The sequence below is a fragment of the Marmota flaviventris genome, chromosome 5, assembly GCF_047511675.1.
Source record: "Marmota flaviventris isolate mMarFla1 chromosome 5, mMarFla1.hap1, whole genome shotgun sequence".
In the NCBI taxonomy this organism is placed as follows: domain Eukaryota; kingdom Metazoa; phylum Chordata; class Mammalia; order Rodentia; family Sciuridae; genus Marmota; species Marmota flaviventris.
In genome coordinates, this window is record NC_092502.1 from 10409384 (window position 1) to 10428925 (window position 19542).

A 19542-nucleotide genomic window follows, 5' to 3' on the forward strand; every position below is an offset into this window, starting at 1 on the left:
GTCTGGCAAGTTAGTGCTGGCTGTTGGCAGATGGTTCTAGTTCCTTACCACATGGACCTCTCTCAAGCTTACTTGACCTTGATGGAAGAGGGTGGTGTGGCCCACTACATGTTGAAGTTTGCTGAGGTGCTGCAGGCAGGAAACAGCCTATTGAGATGTCAGGGAACTTGCTGGGAAGCTCATTTTGAATGTCCCAGTCGTGTGTGTGTGTATGTGTGTGTGTGTGTGTGTGTGTGAGAGAGAGAGAGAGAGAGAGAGAGAGAGAGAGAGAGAGACAAAGAGCTCACACACGTGAGTGTACGCACGTGAGAGGCACAGTTCTGTAAGTGGTCTGTGGCCATGAGCCAAAAAAGCAAGAAGGAAAAGAAAGTACCAGAACCAGGACCAGAAGCCCCCTCCATTCTGTTGTGTTCCTCCACTGCTCTCTACTGACAGTGAACCACAGTGCCGGCTGGCAGAGGAGAAATACTCATGGGGTCCTGCTCCCAATCTCAAAGTGTGGCAGGAAAGGTGCACTTGGAGCTGAGATTTTGTGAATAGCTAATAGGAGCACACACTAGTTGCTGCCAAACAATTCATGTATTTGATTCTGGAGTGTTGTCCTTGTCCCTGGGAGTGTCACCTTAGACACAGTGTATACACATCATTCCAGCTTTGTACAATCCAAGTTGTACAAATAATTTTGAATCCTGAGCATCTGGATCTCAGGGTTTTGGTTCAGGGACATGGACTTGTATCCTGCACCGTTAGCAAGTTTTGCGGACCCTGGAGCAAAGCTACTTCAAACATCAGGGGAAATGTGCTTCTGGGTCTTCTGCCTTTTCTCCAGGACCAAATCATCGCCAGCTGGTATCATGCCTGAGGCACTAAGAATATCTGAGTTTTTGTTCAGAAGAGGCGCACACTGAGTTTTTGTTCAGAAGAGGCAAGGGTGAGGAGACTGGCTGGGCTTGGCTTGTGTAGACTGCTGTCATTAACATGACTTTTTAATCCCACTGAGCTTTGGGAATTGGATCCAATAATATTAGTATTATTTTTCTTTTTAATGTGTGTGGGGGGTATGATTTAATAAAAGAACAGAAACCTTGAGTCAATCTCTATTTCAGTTCTAATGACAGGATGGCAAACACAAATATCTATTGATTTGGTACAAAATTAAAGAGAAGCATACGGATAGCTAGGATTTAAATGTCCCCACCAAAATTCAAGTTGAAATTTAATCCCCATTGCTAGGTGTTAAGAGGTGGGACCAGGTTGGACTGTTAAGAGTGACATGGTCATGAGGGCTCTGCCCTCATGAATGGATTGAGATATGAGGTACAAGGGAGTGGCTGTATTGTAAGCCACATGGCTAGCTTGCGCTGACTTGCCATGTGACACCCTCTGTCATGTCATGACCTAGGGAAAGGCCTTCATCAGATGCCAAGCAGATGCCAGTGCCATCCTGTTGGACTTCAGAACCATGAACTAAACACACCTCTTAGTCTCAGGTATTGTTACAGCAGCAGAAAAAAGACTAGGATACAGATACAGAATAACAGAGTGGTGACAACATGGGAAACCACGGAGGACAGACTTGACGTAAAGAAGACAGTGGCAGGGCTGGGGTGTGGCTCAGTGGTGGAGCGCTTGCCAGCATGTGCAAGGCCCTGGGTGCAATCCCTTGCACTGCAAGAACAAACCAATAGTCAGATATTCTAACTTTGAAAGAAAAGCTGGAAATGCAGATTTTAAAATGTGAAACTGTCAAATTTTAAAATAAGATGGTTTAAGATAAACATACACATGGGGAGGGTGCTCGTATTCAGCACAGGACTCCTGCCTGTCCCTGCTGTGCTATGTCCTGTGGCAGGTGCTGGGACCTTTGCAGTTTGGGTTGGCTGTTCCATTGGTGGAGCCCAATGAACCAAGCCTCTCTGCACTCAAGTCCCTGTGGAGAACCTTTCCACACTGACTGTGGACTTGGTCTCATGACTTGCTTTGGCCAATGGGGCATTAGCAAGTGTGGTACAACCAGAGGCTTGACAAGCATTTGTTCATTGGGGCTTGTCCTCTTCCTAACCACCATGCAGAAGCTTGAGTGATAAGAAACCCTGTGGAAAAGAGAGGCACGAGAGGATGAGAAGTCATTTTGAAGGAGATTCCAGCTGACTGTAGCCCATGTGTAACCTCAGCTTATGCCATGTGGGCCCACACAATTGTAAAAATAGACCAATGCACCTAAGCTACTGAGTCTCGGGGCGGTTTGTTATATTGCAATAAGTAACTGAAATGAAGACCATTTATCTCAACCTCCTTGTTTTACTACTTAATGTCCCAAGGTCCAGAGAGGGAAAATTGCTTCATGAAATTCATACAACAAGTTAATGGCAATAACCTTCCAATTCTGGGCTCTTTCTTCCTATTGCTTTTCTTTCAATTCTCTTGGTGAAAAGCACCAAAGATTATGAAATGTCAAATTCTACCTGCAGGGAACTTAGACTGCATCCTGTGTATACAAATTACTGTAATAGCTCTGTCCTTAAAAAGGCAAAGATTTCTAGGTCATCTAGAAACGTTTGATAAACAGGAAAGCAAATGTCTCTGACACTGGGAGCTGGCCTGGTAAATGGGTTGGGTTGTAATGTTACTAGACAATAGCCTAGCCCTTACAGAGAGGCCTTGTGTTCTCCTATAGAACATAAACAATTTCACGGAACATCAACCTCAGATAAGGCCATTCTGTAATCATGGAAGATCAAGATAAAAGCAAGACTACTTCAAAATCATGTGTGAACACAGACAAAACCTGAACATTTTCCAGACCACAAAAGATGACTAAATACCCCCGACAGGCTAATTCCTGGGGCTGAACTTCTTTACCAATTACAGCTTTAGCGTCAGTTTAGTATTCTCTTCTGGCAGGTAAGATGTATACAGTTGTCCGATCATCGAATTACCCCCCCCCCCCCACGCCGGCATCTACTCCAGAGCCAAGCCCTCGCTGGGGCGCCACGAGGTGCCCGGTGGCGTGTTGGGGATCATGGCGACTAGTACCCAACCCAGCTCACTCGCCGCCGGCTTGCTCCCGGGGCTGGGGAGGACACGGGCATCCCCGGGGCGGCGGAAGGCAGAGGTCACTAGAAGGCGTCTCCAGCAGTGTGCCCGCTGGCCGCCGATTGCTGTGGTTAACGTCTGCGTCCCCCCACCGGAATCCCCCGAAGGCAGGGGCCTGTCTGTCGGGTAGAGCCGATCCCCAGGGCTTAGCACAGTGCCTAGCAGAGCATGGGGGCTTAAAAAGTGCTTTCAGAGCGAAGAAGTAAGAGGATCCGTCTTCAGAGAACCTGTCCTCTCAGCGCCCGCCAGTTCGCGGGGCACAGCGCAGCGCAGCGCGGGCCGCCTCTCCCCTCTCCCCATTCGCGCCACGCCCGTCCTTTGCGAGTCCCGGCCGAGCTCCTCGCGCTCGGGCCCACCTGCCACGCCTGAGCCCTTGGCCTCCACCTTTGCGGGCACCTAGCATCCATCGCTCCATCACCCACCCCTCAACCAGAATAGCGCCCGCCGTGTGGCCACCGGACGCAGAGGGACGCAGGGGGACGCAGGGGGTCGCAGGCGGCCAACGCGCATGTGCGGAAGCCGGGCGCACGCAGGGCCTCTGACGAGCGAGGAGTGGTCTCGGGGTTTCTGTCCCGGTGCAAGCAGCCCCAGCCGGCAGGAAGTCGGCAGAGCCCAGCCGGAAGCAGAGCCGCGCGCGGCGCCTCCTGGGACATGTAGTCGCGGCGCGCGCGCGGCCTGTCCCGAGCCGGCCCTCGGTACTCGAGGTGCGCCCGACACGCGCTCGCAGCTCGGCGCAGCTTCCGGACGAAGGCGACCTCGGGACGCGGGGAGAGGCCCGGGGCGGGCTACGCCCCCTCAGCGCCCCGCGCCCGCGCCCGTGCCCGCGACGCCTGCTGGGAGCCGTAGTCCTCGCTCTGCGTGCTGCGTCCGCCGAGGGGAGGGCGGAGCTGCCGGCGGCCCGGGCGGGCTGGCAGCTAGAGTGGGTGCGATCGCCGCCTCCGCCGCCGCCTCCTCCGCCCGGGCCGTTCGCTGCTGCGCGGGGAGAGCGAGGCGGGGCCGCCGGGGCCGCCATGGAGCCCGACTCGGTGATTGAGGACAAGACCATCGAGCTCATGGTGAGTGCGGCCCGCGGGACCGTCCGCTCTTCCGTCCGGCCCCGGGCGGGCCTGCCCACCCAACGTCCGGCGAGAGCCCGGCCCGGCCCCGCCGCCGCGGCCCAGGCGGCGCCCCCGCCTCCTCGCGCTCGGGTTCGGCGCAGGCCTCCCGCGCCCCGGAACTCGCGGCCGGCCCGGCCCCCTCGGTGCCCGCGGCTCGCCCCCTCCCGGCCCGACCCCGGCCCGGCCACGGCGGCCTTGCTCGCTCGCTGTGGCCGCGGTCGCACGCGCGCTGGCCTCGCCTTCTCCCTCTGCGGAGGGGATTTGCCGAGTGTCCCCGGCCCGGCCCGCACCACTCTCCGAGCCCCGCCAGGCCCCGGGAGATGGTGGGAGGGGTGCGGAGGAGAGGTCCAGGCCCTCGGGCCCGCCGTCCTGGCGGGGCTCCCGGCACCACTGCCCTGGCCCGCGGCCGTGCGGATGCCGAGGTAGGCCCCGCGGGGCCGGGGGTGGGCGGCCCGGCCCGGGGCTGTGGCGGAGAGGGGCCTCCCTCCGGGCCCCTGCGGTGTCGGGCTGCTCGGACAAAGGGCTTCCCAGCGGCGGTGGGGTGTTCTCCTAGCGAGGCCCCAGGTGCTCCGGATTCCATCCCCCAGGAAAGGAAAACCGCAACTTTACGTTTTCCGAGCAGTTTAGGGAACCGGGGTTGGGGGCGTACTCAGCTGCCACCCGGGCTTTCTTCTTAAAAGGGGGGAGGGGGAGTCCTTGGCCCCTGGGGAAGCGATCCCTTTTCTGTTAGAAACTGTTAGTAGCCATGCTAGTCTCCCTGGTCCAGTGACACCCCTAATTTTTTTTTTTTTTGCCTTAGGACTGACTTGGAGCCAGAAAGGGTTTTTAGAAACAGAACACACAGAGTGGCTAGTAAAAGTGAGGAATTTGCTAATTAGTAGGTGATATAGTGGAAGAAGGAAAATATGGCAGGTATTACCTGGCAATTTGAACATTAGGGAACTCAAACGGGCTGGAGAGTGGGGAGGAAGTCTTTCCCTCAGCAAGTGGACTTGCGCAGGGTTTCTTCCTGTGGAAACCTTGACAGTTTCTTTGTATCTATGCTAACACAGTAACAATTTCTACCCCAGGGTTGAAAGGAAAGGTGAAAGAATCTACTTAACCTAGCAAAATGTTTTCCTAGCCAGTCTTCTCCTGGGTGAAAATATTTGAGTCAGTGATTCCACGGGTAGGGTTGGTGACATCAGAGCCACTTCCCCCATTTAATGCTATAAATAATAAATGGTGACACTGAAAGTCTGTTGGATAGTTGCATGGTTTTTGTGGATGATGGTATCTGGGGATTTGAGATGCATGTTTTAAAAATGGAAGTACAGTAGCATAAATACAAAGGGAGTTTAATATTTGCTATTATTTGCATAATTCACAGAACTAGACTAATCCAGCATTCTTGAAAACTAGAGGGGAAAACCTTTGGTAGTATCTGATTTGTGCGAGTGCGTGTGCACGCCCGCATGTAGGTGTGACTGTTTTCAAAGGGATCATGTCACCTGTGGGTTTTTATTTGATCTTCATTAATTGAGTAACTTTTCCTTTTCAGCATAATTTATCAAACTGGTCAACAGTTTGATATTTGGCACCTTTTGTAGTGGATTATTTTGGCAAAATATCTTAATTGGAGTGACGTACACATTTTTAAGGATGTAGAATATATGTTCTTTAAACAGGAGGAGTTTTTCATATTGGAAAGCTGTATCTTAGTACCTCTGAGTGCTGTTCTGCACTCCTTCTGTTTCCATTCAATTAAAAAAAATAACTAAAATGTCTTTATTTTCAAAAGAATTAGAATAAATACAATGTAACCCATGTCAGTGCCTTTGAGTATATGGTTGGAGGGGGGAGGAGTCTTTACATTTTAAAACTGGTTTTTAAATTTGCTGACTTTCCGGGCTGGAGTTGTGGCTCAATGGTAGAGCACTTGCCTAGCACGAGCAAGGCCCTGAATTTGATCCTCAGCACCATATAAAAATAAAATAAAGATATTGTGTCCAACAACAACAACAACAACAACAACAACAAAAATAAATTTGCTGACTTTCTATGCTTATAAACTTTAAAAAGTTTTGATTTCAGGACCGAGGGAGCAGCTCAGTGGTGGAGCATGTGCTTAATATGCATAAGGCCCTGGGTTCAATCCCTAGCAACCCCCCCCCCCCCCCCAAAAAAAAAAAAAATAAAAAGTTTTGATTTTATATGATAGTAAACCATGTAAGCATATTGTAAACTAGGATTTAAACTAAGATTCTTATAAAATTTAACAAAAGAGTTTCATAGTTACGATCAATTTAAAAATATCTTTTCACTTAAGTGTTTGGATATTTCTTGAAAGGGATATTAGATAAGAGACTTGGATGACCCTTCTCATAAACATGTATGTATTTATGTTAGTGTAATAGATGACACAGGTGCTTAACCCACTGATTGAGTAAATCCAGGATCAAATGCAGAATGATAATGCCTTACAGTCCAATTGCATGTGGCTTTAGTATTCACTACATTTTTTTTCCCTTTAATGGTTATCTTCTTTTTTTAATTGATTTTATTATTTTTTTAAAATACATGACAGCAATGGAATGCATTACAATTCTTATTACACATATAGAGTACAATTTTTCGTATCTCTGTAGAAAGTATGTTCATGTCAATTTATGCCTTTATACATTTGTACTTTTTTTTTGCATTACAATTCTTTTTTTAAAAATTTTTTTTTTGTTGTTGTTGTTGTAGTTGGACACAATACCTTTATTTTTATTTTTATGTGGTGCTGAGGATCGAACCCAGGGCCTTGCACATGCTAGGCGAGCACTCTACTGCTGAGCCACCACCTTAGCCCATATTACAATTCTTAATACACATATATACCACAATTTTTCATATCTCTGTATATAAAGTTCACTACATTTAAATTACAATTTTCGGGCTGGGGATGTGGCTCAAGCAGTAGCGCGCTCACCTGGCATGTGTGCGGCCCAGGTTCGATCCTCAGCACCACATAGAAACAAAGATGTTGTGTCTGCCGAAAACTAAAAAAAAATAAATATTAAAGAAATTCTCTCTCTCTCACTCTCTCTAAAAAAAAAAAAAAATTACAATTTTCAGAAGTAGATTAAAAAAAATTTTTTATATTGGTTTTAAAATAACATAATTGAAGAAGGGGAATGGTTAAACTGATGGTATTTTGGGAGCCCAGAGCTTGAAATATTTTAGATTTTTATTAGATAGCTTCAGAATAATTTTATTAGCCCAAAATTTGTAATTATAGTAATCAATGGTTAACAAGATCATTTTCATGTGATGTTCTAGAACGTGCTATATTAAAAAGAGGAACACATTTCTAGTTCTCCATTTCTTAATCTCATCCCTCTACTTTCTTTTTTTTCTTTAATTTTTATTGTTGGTTGTTCAAAACATTACATAGTTCTTGACAAATCATATTTCACACTTTGATTCAAGTGGGTTATGAACTCCCATTTTTACCCCGTATACAGATTGCAGCATCACATCGGTTACACATCCACTGTTTTACATCATCCCTCTACTTTCTTGGTTGATTCTTCTTTTTTGCACTTTTGAGAAAATATTACTGTTTTTTTTTTTTTTAAGTGCTGAGAATGGAACCCAGGTCTGGTGATCTAACCCCAGGCCTCTCACATGCTAGGCAAGCACTCTACCGCTGATCATTTATTACTGGATTAGTAGGAAATAAAGCTAGTTATGGTTATGGTTGAGGGTGGGGACATAGATTAGTGGTAGAATGCATTTAGGAGTCCATGAGTTCAGGGCTGGGGATATAGCTCAGTTGGTAGAGTGCTTGCCTCGAATGCACAAGGACCTGGGTTCAATCCCCAGCATCAAAAAAAAAAAAAAAAAAAAAGTCCTTCAGTTCAGTTCTAGCACTCCCCCCCGCCAAAATATATATATATATATATATATATATATATATATATATATATATATATATGTTCACACATATACATACATATAGTAGAATAATTAAATCTCCAGATTTCATCTACCCTCTTGTGATTGTTCCTTCTTGAGGCCTAGGTACAGTAAAGATGCTTCTCCCCCTAACCTTTGGCATGGGAGTCAGGCTTTAGTTGTCTCAATCAAAAGCTTATAGTCTCTACTAAATTTTCAATTGCTGATAGTGAATACCACCACATGACTTTCATGACCTTATATTGGCCCAGTGCTTTACCTATTTTTGTAGGCCTGTTTTTCAAACTTCTGACTTCGATACTGTCAGCTGTATTATGAGTGAAATAGAAGAGTGGTAATCCATTTTGGAAATATAGAAAGTTCCTGGTAGGCTTTGCTGGAGAGAATGCAGACTGTGCATTATGTATCATGTATTTATTAACTCTTGAGTTAGGAATAGGATTTGATGTTCAGTCACTCATCTTTAGAAAGCACTCACAAGAACTGCTGATTGGGAGAGAAAAATGGTTAGTCTTTTACATCAAGAAAATTGATGTAAAAAGTTTAAAAACTAATCCTGCTTTTTTCTTTGTTTTCTTTTTTCCTGGGGTGCTGAGGATTGAACCCAGGGCTTTGTGCATGCGAGACAAGCACTCTTCCAACTGAGCTATATCTCCAGCCTTAAACCTGCTTTCTTTATGAGTGTGAGCAGATCTCTTTTCCCTTTGCACAATTAATGATGAACTATACTCCATTATTAGATGTTGAATGATTCCCCTGTGTTAAGTGACCTTATGTGAGTCATTTCCTTTCTGTGTTATCTCTAAAGTGGTTGAATTGTTGAATGAAGTAATATAGATTAAAATACATTAGTCCTTATTAAATTGTGATATAAATGCTATTTTTAGAGTTGCTGAAGTACAGGCAGATTACAGGGCCAAGGAGATAAAAGAAACTGATAAGAGAAGTTATTGGAAATTTTCGTCTCTCTCTTTTTGGATCCTTTTTTCCCCTTCCCTCTTGGTGATTTTCTAAGCCATGAAAGTGGATTGTCTAGTGACTCTATCAAGAAATTGGATTTTTGTTACCATAATTTGTCCTCATATACCTTCAGTGGTATGCTAATTTCCCAAATGCAGATTAAATAGACACAGATTTCAGTGGGGGTTCAAATGAAATAAACCACATATATATTTATAGACCTCATTGACCTGCCTAAAGAAGCTGTACCTAAAATACTGATGTATTTGTCTGTGATTTTGTAGTAGATTATATGTCCTTTCAGATTTGATGAGGATAAACATGTTCCTGAACTCAGGTCTTAGTCTACTGATACTCTATTTTACAGATCCCAGAGAAATTACCAGGCCATTGTACAGCACATACACTCCTCTGAGCAGTGCTGTTTGGGCCTCTGAATTCAAGAAACAAAGTATTTTTCTTTGTGAGCTCTTGGGATGGTAGGTCTTCCTTGTGATATTTGCCCTTTATGGGAAAGAAAGCATTTCCGGTCCTAGTGATTCTACATCTGGTCTCCCTTCAGATCTCAATCTCCCTTCTGGTTTTTCCCCTTGACTTTCTTCACTTAATTCTATTTTCCAGTTGAAGATTGGAGGACTATGGTCCTCCAAATTCTGTTCATGACATTTCCTGCGACAACAGTGGTGTGAACTGATTTAAGAGGTGGCTCTCTGGCCAAATTGGCTTAGGTCACATCTCAGCAATCTTCTCTTATACTTATGCTGATAAAATCCTATCAACCCACAAAACACAACAGATGCCACCTCTTTTGATGTTAGTTGTATTACAGTGGCTGATACCATCTTGCTTTATATCTGTAGCACTGTGTACCTAGTAATCATTCTTAAATTAAATGAAGGAATTCTGGCACTTTGTATTCGTCTTGTAGTACTTAACATACTCTGGACTAAGAGAATTGGGATCTTTATTCATCTTCCTGTGGCACACGACTCCTTCATACACACAGTGCATTCTTACAGGTGTTCAGTAAATGTAGAACTGAGTTTTCCCGGTGATTGTTTTCACATATTATGCTTTCTGCCTTTATCTTAATCATCTTGTCTTTTTGGAAATTTTCATCTGTTATTAATTTCTCACAGTAATCTTAATTTTTATGGGATTCATCATATCTTACTGAATACTATAGAAATTTGTGATTGGGTTACATTACTTTCCTGAGGCTGTATCTGACAGTCCTTTTACTCCTTCACAATGCTGAGCCCATGTGTGGGTGCTCAGTAGGTATTTATTGATTTAAATTAATGTTAGCTTTTTTTTTTTCATGCTATGAAACCTTTTAAGATTTCCTTTTGATTTAAGATAAGGTAGAGATGAATAGAGGAGAAAGACTAGTGAGGGAAAGTGGCAAATGTTGGGTGGAGCGCAGGATGTTCAGACACATTTCAAACATGATTTGCAGTGTTACACAATGCAGATTGATTTACATACATCCCATAGTGATTGCTAGCAAAGAATTGAGGAAACCAAGTTGCTTTTATGTCTTCGTGAATTTGTTGAATAACCCTACGTGTTCTCTGACCTTAAAAAACATGGTTTAGTAGCAGAAAGGGCATGGGCTGTAGAGTGACACCTGAGCTCCTTTCCTTCTCTGTCACTGTGAGCTATGTGGCCTTCCAGGAAACCCTTCTGTGGTGCTTTTTGATTGTCTGTATGTGTAAGGAGACTTGGGTAGTGCTCCAGGTTGTTGAAGAGCTGTCAGGGAAGGACCTTGCAGAGCTTGCTTTTCAGCAGTGCTGCCTTTCTAACTTGACTGCAAGTACAGGGACCATATTTTGTGAAGCAAAATCAAGACAGATGGTGTGGTTTTAATTTTTTCACTTGAGTTGAGCATGTATTTATTTGTAAAGCTTTACAGAGGCCTAACATTTCCTTGCTTTTAGCCATATATTTAATAAGCCATCTTTGGGGGAAATGATGAAATCACATTGTATTGCTACTAGTTTGGAAAATCTGGGAGGTATTGTTACGGTTGGTTACTAAGACGCATCAATTTGGCCTGATTAGATCTCTGTTGTAACTACAGCAAGAACCCACTGAGTTGTTTTAGGTATCATGGTAGAAAGAAGCTGTTGATTAGTTTACAAGAACATTATGGGAAATTATGGATTTTCAATTTTTTAAAAATCCAGTCCTTTTTATTTTTTATTTTAAGACAAGGTCTTAGGGCTGGGGGTGTGGCTCAGTGGTAGAGTGCTTGCCTAGCACATTTGAAACATTGGATTTGATCTGCTCAGCATCACATAATAAACAAACAAACAAATAAATAAATAAATAAATGTATTGTGTCCATCTACAACTAGAAGAATATTAAAGAAAAGACAGGGTCTTGCTAAGTTGCTTAGGGCCTTGCTAAGTTGCTGAGGCTGACCTCAAACATGCCATCCTCTGTCTCAGCTTCCCAAGATTACAGGTGTAATTGTTATAGGTGTTGTGCCTGGTTTGATTTTTGAATTCTGATTTTGAATTCTGATTCTTATCTTAGCAAAGCTGGTGGTTTTGACCTTTAACAGAATAAGCAAGATTTCCTTATGAGTTATATTATTGTTCATTGAATTAGTTAACAGTGGGGGGAAAAACCAGTTGGTCAAGAATGAGCTTGTTACACTCTTTTAAGTTTCTGTTTGATTGCAATTGCTTAATAGGAAGTTTGTCTTTGTAAGCAAATGAGAGACAACCAGGGAGACCTGACAGTCCAGTAGGGTGTCTCTAACCCTGGTCTTACTGTTTAAGCAAAACTCAAAGATTGTAGATTTCTGTGATGTCAGCAGGAAGCATTTTTAGGAAATTCCCGGTCCTGGTTAGTCAACAGTGAAAACCTTCACAGTCTGGAGAGCTGTGAAGTAGGAACAGAGGGCTGCCAGCATGGAATCTGGGGAAAAAGAGGAGTCTGCTCATGAGCAGAGAAGGTGCCCCTGTGAGTATGAAGAACTAGGAGGCCTAGTGCAAAGCTTTGGACCCAGAGCAGGAAAAGAAAACATTTCAGGAGGGCTCTACTGTTGAGGAAAAGGAACTTGAGTATTTTTAAAATTTATTTAATAATTGAGAACATTTAACTGGTTTTTAGAACTAGTAATGAAATATACTTTGGTTCTCCAAAATGCCTACTTGAGAGAGACAAAGAAAAAGAGGCTGGGACAGGAAGAACTCAGTCCTGGCACTGCTGTCTGGCATCTGTTGATCTTAGTGTCTCTAGCATGAGGCTTGCCATCAGTTAGGCATTGAAGAAGAAATGAATTTTTTTTTTTTTTTTTTGAAGGAAAGGAGGAAAGATTAACTCAGTACTGAAAAAGGGCCTGAGGAGTCAAGAGATTCAGAAATGAATCTGTCAAATTGTGGTTGTGCTTTGCTATCACTTGTTCTGCATTTTGAATATAACAGTAAGTAATACTCTGAGAAAACATAATATATTGCTTTAGTAATTAACTGTTAGCCATAGCTTACTAGCTACTTTTATCAAAATTTGGTTTCCAATTTATTCTTGACTTGAGTAATATCATGGGAGAAACTTATCACTCGTTTTTTTTTTTTTTTTTTTGGCCTGGGATTTTACTTACGTGAACTCATTTAAGTTGTATTAAGAGATTTCCATTTGATGGTTATGGTGAGGTTAATATAGGCTGGGATTTCATTGACTTCATTTGCTTTGCCCACAGTGTGAAAGATCAAATTGTCTTTAGTCATTGCCTATGGATTGTTAACAAATCTTAAAGTGTGAAAGTTACTTGGGTTCAACTGAATTTGGGATTCTTTGTCACAGACAGACTTTACAGCTAAACACAAGGAATGCTTACACACCATCATAATGTGTTTTGTTTTAGCATTATATTATAGGCCTTAGAACTCTGTGGCTCTTTGGTAATGAAATGCTTTTTTAAGTGGCAAGATCTGGAGAGTTTGCCTCTCAGCATGGCTCAACCGGTTCAGCTAGGCTGGAGTTTTTACTATTGGTGTGTTTCTGTAGTTCTCAGTTCCCATGTTCATTAACTTAGGACTTTCAAAAGTAAAGCTTAGGTCCCAGGAATCCCATCCTTTCTGACCCTTGGACATGGGGGACAGTGGTGAAGAGGGGTGTTGGCTCTGCCATCTAGTAGACTGGAGTCTGGGCAAGTTGTTTCTTTCTGCTCTTCTTTGAGAATTAAATATGGGTAATTAAAGTGGAGGGCCTGACCCATTAGCAATAAAGGCAGGTGTTATAATTACAGCAAGAGCATTTTGACAGTAGTGTGGCAGTCGAGGAAGGAGCAAATCTATGTGCAAATAAATTCAACTTTTAAATTTTCTGTGTCATCTTATTGGATGCTTTTTTCTCTTTCATGTAGTTTGTTTATAGTTCAGTCTAAGGGAAGAGTTGGTATGGTAGAAAAAAAAATTCATGTAATATGGAATGGACTTAATATTTAAGGGTGTGCCCTAGTTGTTTCTTATTGTCCTTCATGATTTTTCCTTGTTTACTTGCTGACTGGCCATTGTTGGGTATTGGCCTTTATTGAATAGAAGTTTACTCTTAAATCCTTCTAAAATGTTTTGTATGGCAGCTGAGGGTTGAGGATTTGGGTGATATGTGAAGATTTGATGTCTTTTGTGTAGCAAACCAAAAGATTGCTTTGAGAGGTGCTTAAGTAAGTATCTTTATTGGGAGGTATTTGAACCCTCCCATCTCATTCATTTTGATTGACAGGCGTTTTGTAATGGTGAAGGAGCTGTCTTAGGAAAACAGATAAAGGACACTTTATGTGGATGGTTGGGTCAGTTTTTATTTGCTTTCATTTGGAAATTGCATGCTATTTATTGCAAGTACATACTACCATTAGAGCCGCTTCATTATTTGCCTTGGAGTTTCTTGCTGAGGAGGAATACTGCCGCAGGCCTTTGATGCCAGTACCTGACTTGGGCTGCGCCTTCTTTCTGTACCTCAGATCCACCATTTCATTGACCCTTCCTTCCATTCCTTGGTGGCTGTCCTTTGCCGCTGGTGCCATGGTGGGTGTATGGATTGCTTTCTGTCTTTCAACAGTTACCGAAGTGCATGTTTGGGATTTTGTTGAAGAAAGCTGGATACAGTAAACGGAAAGAATCTTGGAAGATGCTTGACTGCTGTCTTTTCTCAGACTAGTCTGAAAGGGAGTACCCCCATTCATTCTGGATTGGTGGATCTGAAGTACAAAATATTTTCCAGGTAAGCGATTACCCTGTATTGTTTTGTTTTGTGGAACTCACATCACTGAAAGAAACTTAAAAAAAAATCTTTTTCTTTCTGTTTTTCATTACTAGGGGAAGAAAGAAATACTAGATATTTGTGCTTAGTGTGTGTTTGAGTGGGGATCAGGGATGGAACTGCTAGTAAAAAACTTTGTTTCAGTGTAAGAAATGCAATTATAGGCCTAAGTAGTTTTTAGTTATAATCTAGACAGTACTGTAAACGGAATTTTTTTTGGATGGGGGGATAGCTCATTAAATATGGAACACATGGTCGTTTTGAGGCATCACACAAAATTTACAGGCAATATCTGGTAAAACTACTTTCTGTAGTTACCATGTAATAGTGGTCTTTTGTCCTTAGGACTCTTGGGAGTCTTCAAAGGAAGTTTTAGCAACTGTAGCAATTGTTATTGAGAGATGTGCTAAATGCCAGGCCAGTTACAGGCTTTTGCATGTATTTCTTAATTGGCCTAGTGCTTCACCTGTGTTTTAGAGAAGTCTAAATGAGGCTGGTGAGCATTAAATAAGGGCAAGTTGCTCAGGGTCATACAGCTAGCCAGTAGCACATCCAGGCTTTACAATTGCATTTTGTATTCCCAACACTTTGGGTCTTACCATCTTACTCCATTTGCTGAAATTTGTACTTCAACTTCTGGATTTCCATTTTGATTTTCTGCAGCGACTTTTCACTTCAAGTCGTGTAGGGACATTGTGTGGCATGTGGCATTGTGTGGCATGTGGCATTTTAATCATGCCTGATGCTCTGCTTGCCTACTGAAAAATCAGAAGTTCTCCAATGCTTTCATCCAGTGAACATAGATGTAATTTAGGGGAGTGTAAGGCAGTGTATTTAAATGTCAAAAAGTGCTTTATAAAAAAGTATCATTTGGTCTAGTGAACTCAAACCTGTGTCTTCCCAGTTCATTTTTAGTATTTATTGGTTATTTAAATGGCTCATCCGCTCAATTTTGCCATGTGATTTGTCAGGCAGCTGTTTTGACAAAATAACTTTGGTATTTAATATTCTCTCTAGATTACTTCATACCCTATAATCTTATACAGTTTTCTTTTTGACCACATTCTGACTTTGTGATCCTTGTTTTAGTTTAATTTCTTTGCATTTGCTAATATTTCTCCTTGGTGACATTTTTCATATTTGTCACCTGAGGGCTGTTGGAGGGGTGGCGGTGTTGGCAGCGGCAATAGTACCAGTAGAAATAATGGTAGATAACGACAACTGGGTGCTTCCTATCTATGGAGCATGGTTTATTCCTTCTTTAAAAAAAGTATTTTTTTTAGTTGTAGATGGACACAATACCTTTATTTTATTTATTTTTATGTGGTTCTGAGGATCAAACCTAGTGCTTCATACACACATGCGAGGCAAGTGCTCTGCCACTGAGCCACAGCCCAGCCCTGATTTATTCCCTTTTAAACTCATTTTGTCTTTATGGTTACCTGATAAGGTAGGTTCTACTTAACTGATGAGGAAACTGAAGAATAGAATAGTTAAACAACATGTTCAGGGCCCCACGTCTTACAGAAGCAAAGTGAGGTTTGGATCCGGGCATCTGGCACAGAGAACGGACTTCCAGCCTCTCTGCTGTTCTGCCTCCAAGTTAGAGGATTGTTCAGAGCAGATAGAGGAACTGAGATCCTGAAGACTGAAACTGTGGTGTTCTGACTCAGCAGTCATTGCCAAGGCAAAGGAAGCAGTTGAATGTGTATTTCTTACCTGCTTAGAAGGGCGCAGGTTCTGTATCAGCATTTAGGCTATTAGGCTGTTTCCCAAGAGAACGCATAGGAAGTTAGTTGAGGTTCTGTTTCAAAATCGTGCTCTGCAACAAAACCTTCTGTTGGGATTGTGCCTCGATAGTAGAGCGCTCGCCTAGCATGTGTGAGGCCCTGGGTTTGATCCCCCACACCCCCACAGGAAAAAAAAAAAAAGAAAGAAAGAAAGAGAAAGAAATATTCAGTATCTGTGCTCTTCAGTGTGGCAGTGACTAGTCACATGTGGTAATTTTCGAAATGTGGCTCTGCAACTCAGTACCTGAATCCTACATTTTATTTAATTAAATTGTAGAATTTATTATCATCCTAGATTTGGTCCTTGGTTAGCATCCTCAGAAAATCTGATCTGATTAGCATGCTCAGAGCAGCTTCTTATTCCAGAGTTGTACTAATATAGTAACCATCCTTACAAGACTGATGGGGAAAACCAGAATTCTAATTTATGAATTGACAATGATGTACGTGTGTTAGCATGATGAGTATGTTCTTTTACTGGTGGACAGATTTGCTTACTAGATCTTAACTTATATGGCAGCTTAATTGAGAGAAACCTTCAGACTTAAGCCAAATGGCTGCAGCCCTGTCCTTCTGTAGGTAAACTTTACCTAGTAGGTCATCTTATGAACTCAGCTGAGGAGGTGAGATATCTGCTGGTGGGATTGAGACAACCCCATTCAGTTTACTCTGGGTATGGATGTTTTTTCTTAATGGCCAAACCTCTTTTTCTTCTCAGTTTGCTTTTGCTTCCCAGATCTTTCTCCGATTAAGGCCATTCATTTTTAGATAAGTCAGTATATTCAGCTTGAATGCACTCTTAACTTACAAGTCTGAGAGCCCTTTTGTTTTCCTTAAGGTTTCTTCATCATTGCTGTGACTCATTTTGTATTGCTTTCAACTCTAAGAAAACAGTTGAAATTTCTTTGCTTTCCTGTGGCCTCTTTATACTAGCTTATTTAATGTGGTCATACAGTACCTTGTAGAATAGGGACATGTTCAGAAGGCTATATGCCTGGTGTAGATTCTGTTTGCATTGCATCATGTTATTAAATAGTGCTTGTTTTTATCATTACTTTGGGACTTGTTATTCTCTTTCTGTTTTTGAAGTAGAAAGAGTAACATAACCAACTTTGTATTTTAGGAAGTTAATTTTAGCAGGTATATGCCAAAGATGGATTGGGGAGACTTGAAGGCAGGAAGACCTCTGGTCTACTGAGCAGTGATGAAGGTGAACCAGAGCACTGTCAGTGAGGATGATAAGGATGGGCTAGGTTTGGACAGGATGGAGTAGAAGGAGAGATTAGGAACGATAGTGTGACTCTTTAGTTTTTGGCTTGGGCAGCTGAATGAATCCCCCCCCCCCCCCCCCTCCAGGGTAGGAAATACTAGTGGAAGAGATTGGGGGAAGGAGAAGGAATGAGTTCACTTTGGGTTGCAGTGAACTTGAGTTCCTTGTGGGTAAATAGCCTCAAGTAGAGTATCTAATAGGAATATTGGTTTGGAGCTCACCAAAGAGTGCAGGGTGAGAAATATTTGAGAGTTTCTAGCCTCAGTGGTAGCTACTTTTTACCTTAGTTCAGGTAACGTGATTGTTCAAATGCAGATTGGAGAATATGTATATTGGTTATGGGCATGTCAACATAAAAGGGTGGGCTACCAGAGCTACGGGACCAGAACCTGAGAGTGTACATGATATTGACTGAGAGGTCTTCTTACCGATCTCTCCTTTTCATTCTGACCTGGGAATTCTGTTATAACCAACTACTGCCCATTCCTAGTGAGCAAATTATAGACCTTTTGTACTTGGGTTGTGATTTTTTCCTTCCATTTAATTACTAGAAGCACAGTTTTTGAAATGTGTTTTTATTTTATTTATTTTTAATATTTATTTTTTAGTTGTAGTTGGACACAAAACCTTCATTTTATTTATTTATTTTTATGTGGTGCTAAGGATTGAACCCAGGGCCTTGCATGTGCTAGGCGAGTGCTCTACTGCTTAGCCACAAGCCCAGCCCCTGAAATGTGTTTTTAAAAACTCAGAGTTGTCTTTATACAACTTATGTACATTTACAGAAATTCAATTTTATGCATGCGATTACAAAAACAAGAGAAAAAGAATCTAAACAGAGTTAAAAGAATCTAAATAGAAACTTGCCCTTCTCTCAGCCTAAATTCTCGATTGCTTTTTATTTAGCTGTGATTATGGTATTTTGTCCCTACGCTCCCACCATGGTTGACCTGTGGCCTCATACATGCTAGGCAAGTGCTTTCCTCCCCAGCCCTTTATTTTTAATTTTTTGAGACAGGGTGTTTCTAAGTTGCTCAGACTGGGCTCAAACTTGGGATCCTCTTGGCTCACCTTCCAGAGTAGCTAGGATTATATATAGCATGCATCAATGCACCTGTTAAGAAACACTTTTTTTATACCACAGTCTGAGGCCCAAATACAAGCAATTTTACCTATTGTCAGTTGAAGAAACAGTGAACTGTTCCAGAATTAGGGTGAAAATTAGCTGCGTTGGAATTATTGAGATGCTGTGCTGGTCTCCAGTGTGGCAGGGATTTTTAAGCAGATCTTTACTATATTCTGCTTTCACTATATATACTTACTTCAGACTCCAATGGAGACAGGAGTTCATTACAGCTAATGAACTCATCAATCAATACTTGAAAATTTTTTTTTTTTTATAAGTTTCTCTAGAGTCAATAGTGCAATACTATTCTCTTTTTTTTTTTTTTAAGAGAGAGAGAGAGAGAACTATTTATTATTTATTTTTTGGCGGACACAACATTTTTGTTTATTATGTGGTGCTGAGGATCGAACCCGGGTCGCACGCATGCCTAGGCGAGTGCGCTACCGCTTGAGCCACATCCCCAGCCCCGAAAAATTTTTTGAATGAAATATATCTGTGACACAAAATTTAATACAAATAGGAAGTGCTTAGCAAATGAAAAAAGTCTTCTACATTTCTGTGTAACCTTCCTCTATATGTCTCTATACACTGATCTGCACCTAGATTTTTATTTATGTACTTCTAGTTGTAGATGGACATAATAACCCCACCTATTTATTTATTTGTTTTTGTGGTGCTGGGGATTGAACCCAGGGCTTGTGCATGCAAGGCAACCACTCTACCAACTGAGATATATCCCCAGCCCTATGACTCTATTTATTTATTTATTTAAAAATATTTTTCTTTTTAGTTGTAGTGGACACAATATATTTATTTTTATGTGGTGCTGAGGATTGAACTCAGTGAGTGCCTCACACATGTGAGGCAGGTGCTCTACCACTGAGCTACAGCCCCAGTCCTATTTTATTTATTATGTGGTGCTGAGGGTCGAACCCCAGCACTTTACACGTGCTAGGCAAGTGCACTACCACTGCCACTACCCCAGC

General features: G+C 42.4%; 1 protein-coding gene and 1 non-coding gene across 7 annotated transcripts in view; both read left to right on the forward strand.

The window, feature by feature from the left end:
- Positions 1–3976: 3976 nt before the first annotated feature.
- Fbxw11 (F-box and WD repeat domain containing 11) overlaps positions 3977–19542 on the forward strand; it is a 121788-nt gene continuing 106222 nt past the window's right edge. For 2 of the 6 annotated variants that reach the window (XM_071611991.1, XM_071611993.1), the window contains exons 1-2: positions 3977–4151; positions 14170–14331. Coding sequence is in view for 2 of the 6 variants with exons in the window: in XM_027938601.2 (XP_027794402.1) it covers positions 4107–4151 (45 nt within the window). In the remaining 4 variants the exon portion in view is untranslated. Of the gene's footprint in view, positions 4152–4561; positions 4616–14169; positions 14332–19542 lie in introns of those variants that run through there. The other 4 variants (XM_027938601.2, XM_027938602.2, XM_071611995.1 and 1 more) reach the window with 3 other exon arrangements.
- Positions 7983–8050, forward strand: Trnas-cga (transfer RNA serine (anticodon CGA)). Its single transcript has one exon. It is a non-coding gene; the product is annotated as a tRNA-Ser (tRNA).